General features: G+C 37.5%; 1 protein-coding gene across 1 annotated transcript in view; it reads left to right on the forward strand.

The window, feature by feature from the left end:
- Positions 1–1,450, forward strand: part of LOC308358509 (cadherin-8) — a gene marked incomplete at both ends in the record, with an annotated part of 287,989 nt that extends 286,539 nt beyond the window's left edge. The window contains one exon of the mRNA XM_080828719.1: positions 1,266–1,450. Coding sequence (XP_080684845.1) covers positions 1,266–1,450 — 185 coding nt within the window. The remainder of the gene's footprint in view (positions 1–1,265) is intronic.
- Positions 1,451–7,930: the final 6,480 nt, after the last annotated feature.

Genomic DNA, 7,930 nt, shown 5'->3' on the forward strand with positions numbered 1-7,930 from the left:
AGGTGGTGGGAATTCCACAGGGTACTATCCATCCATCCATAGTTAATCCCATTAGCATACTGGAGAATTGCCATGCTAGTTAACTAAATTCAAATCTTGTAGCATTGCCAGTGGGTTTAACCAACTATAAATTTAGAACACGGCTATGATTATTTAGTGTGTGCTTTAGAAGCTATTTCACACACACAAAAATGAGTATTTGAGGGGTTTAGAGCTCTGAATTTAATCAATTATCACAAAGATCACTTTGATACATCAAATGCAAGTCTGTTTCTTCATATTCAAAAGCCACACACATCCCCCTCTTGGCTTACATATAAATATTCACTGCCACAGAGACACAAATAAATAATTGGCCATCACCAGTGCATTCTGTATAATTTACAAGAGATCAGAAGATTATTACATGGTACAAACTGTATTGCATATATTACAAATGAAAAATCATCACATGGCCAAAGTCAACAGTGTATTAGTTAATGCACCAGATTTCTGTGCATGCATGCGTGTGTGTGTGTGTGTGTGTGTGTGTGTGTTTATAACTTTTAAAATTTAAGGACTTAAGGATTAGGATTACGTATTAAATTCTCTGCTGTTGGAATTGACCTGGAAAGAGGAAAAGATTATTATCTGTTTACACTGATGAAAATCTTTATGAAAATGACAATATTAAAATTACTTAGGCTTATCTTACCAGAGGGATCCCAAGGTCAATTTTTGATTAAAAAAAAAGAATTCACAAGAGGTATGATTCCCCATCTTTAATATTGTCTTTATCATTGTTAAGGAATCGCTCTCAACCATTGGCTCTGGCCTTTTCCTGGGTTTTTGATGTTCCTCTTTAACATATGGCCAGTCAAAAAGGGTAATAGCACAAAAATGGCTTGAGTTCTACCCAAGATAAACAAAGAGAGTAATCTTCGTTGCGTAGGGCATTTTTTTTTTCTTTTGTATAATGCATTTTATCATTTAAAAAAAGCTTTCTTCATCAGGGAAACCTCTAAGTTTTTCAGAGATGGTCTTTGTCAAGCAAGCTAAGCTCCAGCAAATGGTGTTTGAAATCATAATTTATACTTAAGCAGTTAAGCACGTGCTGGTTTTTTTTTTTTTTTCCCTATTGAGTGGTCAGTTTCCATCATCACTATGTTGAAAACACCCTAATTAAAGGAAGTTGAAACAGACACACATGCTTTCCAGAAGAAAGTTGAGTTGCACGTTAAAAATGAAGTACCCTCAATGCTGATGTTATTTTTTCCTTCCCATAGGGAACCACAGTCAGATATCACGAGTGCCTGTTGCTATTAAAGTGCTGGATGTCAATGACAACGCCCCTGAATTCGCATCCGAATATGAGGCATTTTTATGTGAAAATGGAAAACCCGGCCAAGTAAATATCTCCATGTTGTTAATGCTGAATATGTTTGTATACAACTGTCTCATATCTGATTAACCTGCATTCTAGTGAGCGTCTCATCATTTACGGTCTGCAAAGTCACAGGCAGGAAACATCCAAATGGGAACAGAGAAGGAGCATTTTTTTTTTTTTCTTCTGGAGAGGTTAATTCTCTCTACTTAGGACCACTTGGGCTCCTCAAGTTCAACACCCTGCTGTGCCATGAACCCAGAGCCAAGTAACAATCTTAAAGTCTCTCGGGCTCTGGCTAAGATACAAAGGTCTTAGAGAGATGGGGACAAAAATTTTAACCTTCTTATGACAGGAAGCAAGAGAAAAGCTCACGAGGAGGGCGTTTATGTTTCATAACAACCCTAAGAACCACACCTAAGAGTGGAACCCAGGAAGACCAGTGGTAGAAAGTGATTTTTGCAATCTGTAAAAATGCAGATGTATTTAGATAAACATAGGATGAACGTGATTTAGACGTGCAAGTGAAGCATCTGAAAATTGTGTATTGGTGAAACATTTTTTTTTAACCTTTCTTATGTAGTGTAGATAGGGACAATGTAGGCAGATAAAAATAGAGAAATAGGAAAGAAGGAAGGAAAAAGGAGGGAGGGAGAAAGCGAGAGGAACAAAAAAGACAAAACCTGCTCTGCTCTGAATGTCAAAATGGAAATAGTCTATGTAAAGTTCTAAAAGCACAAATGTAATAGATTTATTTTAACAAGGTGCCAAAGTACTGTATGTTTAAGAAATTTATCGTTTTTCAACTTCCTAATTTATTTCTGGATGGTGACATTTTAATTTAAATAAACAGCAGCTGACAGCATGACACTGGAGTTGTTAATCCAACTATTCTTGGGCCTCATGTGGGTGTTAGGAATTAAACTTACTATTTGCCGAGTAGTTTACCTGACAAGAGTCAGATTTTTTTCACCTACAGAAAGGAATAGCGCTGTAGCCCTATACTTTAATTATTACAGAAGATCAATGTGTTACCCTCCTGTGATACAGTGGACATTTTCCCCTACACTACTCCCCTCCTGTGATACAGTGGACATTTTCCCCTACACTACTAGCCTCATTTCTGTCTCCCAAAGTAAGACACGAATACTTGTGTATGTACACACACACACACACACACACACACACGTACAGCTAAAATTCTAGCATTCAAACTCATTCATTTCAAATATCTAGATGTCATAAATATTGTTATCAAAATATTCACTTTCAGCAGTGATAGGCTCTTAAAAATATTCTAATATTAACCGAAGTTTCCTAATTTCATCATGTGGAACTGCCCTCTATCATTTCTGTTGAACATTTTCACTTATAATCTTCTGAGGGTAGAGTGTATGTGTATATATATATATGTGTGTGTATATGGCAGTAATGATCACTAGGCTAAGTTGGCAGATCAAGTTGACAGAGTTTGATCAAAATTTATGCAGGTTAGTTTCAAGGATATGGTTGTGTGGACCCGATTGCTCCTGGGGTGATGTAGACAATCAGAGACTTAAAAGCCAGACATTTTTGATCACACAGAATCTGTCAAATACTTTAGAATTAAAAAAAAATTTTTTCATGAAAAACTCATCACACAAGTTCCGAGAGTCAATGGCATTGATATTTCAAAAATCCCACATTGGCTTCACTTGTGGTATTGACATATGCGTGCCTTTGGACCTCCAGGAATCTGGAGATTTACCCTGTGGATTTTGACTATTTCCAAGGTTTTAATGATTCCTCAGCAGTTCTTACCCTCAGGAAAAAAAAAAAAAAATGCATTGTTTCATCATCTTTCTTCTGCGCGATCAAAATAAAAAAAAAAGCAGTTCATTCTTTGTTTTATGATTTTTGCATATCAAAATGAATGACTCATTCTGTGAAGAAATGTTTTTGTTGTGTATCTGTCCACTGCCACCACCTTATCCTCAAGTGAATCTGTTAGGTATGTTGATCAGAGTTCATATTTACATAAAGAGATCAGATTTTTGACTCCTCACATAAGCTTTGGACGTATGACTGACTGGTTGATACACAAGAAGTTGTTCAAACAACTCCTGAATTCCTTGCATCTTTTGTGCTAGTCAGAACTCATGTGTGATTCATTACACCATTCCTAGTTCACGTTTAATGGCTCAAGGATCTCCTTTTTGTATTTCACATTTTCTAAAATGCCTATGTGTTATCGACACCAAATAGTGTTTATGTAAGTTCAACACAGATGCACTTTCATTCATCTCTCATAACAGCACAAAACGACTTAATTCATTTTGAAATCAGAATATTCATTATGAGGTGATCACACACTCATGAAAAACAAATGTCAATAGTATTAGCACTAAATTCATAGTTATATCGGTATTTTCAACTATTATTGTTGGCTTTAAAACAGCCTCAGGGAAAGGAATGTAGGGACTCTGAAATGTCTGGTTTGCTGGAAGGTATGGATTTAAAGCTGAACTTAAAGGGGATCAGCGGCCTGACAAATGAGGCAGCTGGAGATTATTAGTAATAATCAAGGGCAAGCCAGTAAAAACCAGTCTGTAAAGACCTTCTGGACTGAGAACACCTCTAGAAAGAGGTTGTTTTTTTTTTTTTTTTTTTAAAGATTCCATTTATTTATTTGACAGAGAGAGATCACAAGTAGGCAGAGAGGCAGGCAGAGAGAAGTGGAGGGAGAAGCAGGCTCCCTGCTGAGCAGAGAGCCCGATGCGGGACTCGATCCCAGGACCCTGAGATCATGACCTGAGCCGAAGGCAGCGGCTTAACCCACTGAGCCACCCAGGCGCCCCAAGAAAGAGGTTTTTAAAACCTCTCACAAAATGAAAGCCAGTATCAACATGAACATAGAGAATTCCACTGTGCTTGACTAGTTCTTTTTTTTTTTTTTTCAATGAACACACTCATTTAAACAAAGAATCAAGTAAAATAAAAACTTTAACAAGGAAGGAAGCATGCCACTTTTCTCTTCTCTATACATAGACCTCCGGGACAGGAGGCATCTGTCCTAGAATTGTCATAGGTTCACTTTGAAAGTAGAATTGGAATTCCTATCTGCTTCTCCCACCTTTTATTTCTTAAGAGTAACAACCACCCATGACAGAAATAGTTCAGAGGCCTCATTTGAAATAATCCCTCCATTACATAATCAAATGTTAACATGGTATATACTATTCCTAGTTACTTCTATTAAAAAACCACTTCCCCATTAGGTAATGTATCTCAAGTCAAAAGTTTTAAGATGACTTTAGTCTTCTTAACTCCATCACAGCATGATAGAATCATCTACAGATTACTCGACCCTCAGTTTAACAGGAGGAATAAGAGTCTTTCCACTGACTCCTCTCTAATGGCCAAGCCAGAAATGACGTTATGGATTAAAGATTTCAAGATTAGAAACCAAAATACGTAACAGACAGCCCATGTGTCTGATAGGATGGTAGATTTGGGTCTGTCCATAAATACTTATTAAACACAAACTATGTACCAGGACTTGAGGAGGTACTGGGGATTTAGTGGCAAACAACACTCTAAACAACAGTCTTTTTCCCTTCTAGAATTTTCTCTCTGGCAAACACGTAATAACATTAGAAATGATAGAATTGCGAGAACATACCTCAAATCCTCTGGGCAGAAAGGAGGCTGAAGAGCTGAAGGGAGAAGGAGCTCTCTTACTGAAAAGACCTCTTAAGATAGGACCCGTCCCACCAGAGACAGGAAACATCTATCAAGAGCTGAAAAGGAGTCAGCTGGGGATAAACCAGGTTCTCTCTGAAGAGAATGGTAATCTGGCTGGACGGGTGGCGGAACAGGTAACAGCTGTGGAGAAACCAGTACCTTCCTTCATTATGCTTGACAACAGCACACTCGGAACCAAACATGAAAGAAAAATAGAGAATTTTAGTGACCAGTGTTGGCCAGAGGGCCTTCCATAACTCTCTCCTACCTCTTGTCCCCTGAATAGGGTCTTTCTGGGATTTCGTTTCAGATGCTAACCCCTTGTTTCCCATACAGACCTAATTAGGATAACTTGCTCCAGATGGTTCACTCATGCAACGACTACACTGAAAACATTGAATCTCCAGGTGTGAGTCAAGGTCTCTTATTTAGTCCCAGAGAATATTTCATTGTTGGAGAACTAGTTAGATGACAGACTGCTTCAGCTCTTTCTTCCTTCAGGAAGGAGCTTCCCCTTTTACTATATATAAATCCAGTGGCATATAATTGGAGCTTCATCACCCTCTATAGAATCTGAGGCTTGCTATTTGGCATCGAGTTAATTATGTCTAGGCTTAAAAAAAAAGAAAAAACAAAACGCAGCTCTGGTTTACTTTTTTTAAATTCCTTTGTCACGGACCAATACTGTAACAATATGATGCTTGCTTATCCTAGGAATATCATAGGCCCAGTTAAAAAAAAAATAAAGCAAAAAAAAATCATATATTTCTAGATATGTATCTAGCCAATGCTTACCATGTAATGAATATTCACAAAATTTTAGAATCACAGTTCTAATTCATTTCATTCAGCAGTGACAAATATTTCAATAACTAGTTTCTCAGATATTACCATGGAAACCCTTGTTTTACTCACAGACACACAGTGCACAAACTAACCTTTTCAAATGAAAAATCATTTGTTGAACAATATTTCTTGTGCATCTACAAGATGCTAAGTATTGTAATATGACCTAGGGAAACAATGTAAAAAGAACAAAAAAATGTTCTCTCTAATGGAACTTAATGAGGAAAGGGCTTATTAAAAAAAAAAAAAAGGTAGAATGAATCCATAATATAATTTCAGTTTTGAAAACTGGATTGAAGGGAACATGAGCACAACTAGACAGGGGAACAAAGAAAAAGAGATCTACTTTACATAGTGTTTTCAGAGAAAGTTACTTTTTACGTGGGTATCATGTGAACTAAAACTGGAAAAAAAATGGGAAAGGGTTAGGCATTCAAAGCCTGTAAATAAGAGCCTTCTAGCCACCAGGATAAGCTTGTGCAAAGACCCTGAAGGTAGAAAGACCTTGGTGTGCTTAAATAATTGAAGACCTCTGTGGCTTAAGTGTAATAAGAAGAAGAATGCAATAAGCAAAAGACTGAGATTGAATGAAAAGGGGCCTATTTTGGATAAAATGTACACACACACAATGCCATGAAGCAGCAAAAGTATCTGGAAGGCTATAACTGCAAAAAATGGGAGTAGTCTGGTCGAAGGTGTTAGCAAATGAGATGGAGATAAGAATTGTGAAAGCTGTATGCTTACATGAATGATGTACTATAGCAGCTGTCCAACATACAAACAACATCACTGTTTCACAGGTTACAGATAAGGTTACAGGTTACAGATAAGGGGGCTGAGGCTGAAAAGGGGTGAGGGACTTCCCCAAGGCCAAGAAAAGTGGCACAGATAGGTTTCCCACGTCCTTGTACTTTCTAGGATGTTGCAGTGCTTCCCAAGGAAGCCAGCTTTGAGATTCCATTGCCTGTGTGAGCCACTTCTTAGAAATAAGATTCTGATCAGAGTGAGCATGTTTCTTCTTCTTTTTTTTTTAAGATTTTATTTATTTATTTGACAGACGGAGATCACAAGTAGGCAGAGAAGCAAGTGGGGGGGGGGGCAGGGTGGTGGAGGAGAGGGGAGCAGGCTCCCCGGTGAGCAGAGAGCATGATGTGGGGCTCGATCCCAGGACCCTGAGATCATGACCTGAGCCGAAGGCAGAGGCTCAACCCACTGAGCCACCCAGGTGCCCCAAGAGTGAGCATTTTTCAAAAGGGAAAAAAGTCAGGTCCTATGACCAACAAAGATACTTGATCCATAGTCATTCCACAAAATCTCCAGTGAAAAGAACCAAGAAGTTAGAAAGTAGAAATTATCTGTTATAAACACCAGCAATGAATGAATTTGCTACTTTATTTTTAAAATTTCTGTTGGTTTTTTCCTAATAAATGTGAAACAGTGAATCAAAAATACGGCATTTTATAATACTCATGAAACAATAAATTTAGGAGATTTAATTTTAACTTCCCTGCCAGCAGGCATCTTTCAAGATCTAACTCCATACCGAGAGGGAGACAGGATTGATTTTTAAGACAGATGAAATTGATGACCTCAACAAAATGCATAAAGTACTATTTTCATTTTGGGGGGGTGTCGAGTAAGGAGATGGTAAATTAGTAGAATGCATAAAACGGTATTTGAAAAAATCATATGTAACAAAACATATTTCAAGATAGTCATTAACCGAAGTATGACTTTTAGAGCTCACCCTCGGCAGAGGGGAAAGCATAAGTAAAAAATGCAGTGGAGGGGTTTGAAGCTAAAACAATCCAAGTGTGAGTCACAGCTTTGCCATTTACTAATTTTGTGAACTTCCGCCTTAACGTCTATTAAACTCTCATATTTTAAAGAAATACCTGCAATATCAAGTGCATAATAAATAATTGTAATTACTATCAATATATATTTTAACTAGTCTCACAATCTAAAAAGCAAAATACACCTCATTCATATTGTTTG

Source organism: Martes martes (genome assembly GCF_963455335.1).
Source record: "Martes martes genome assembly, chromosome: 17".
NCBI lineage: Eukaryota > Metazoa > Chordata > Mammalia > Carnivora > Mustelidae > Martes > Martes martes.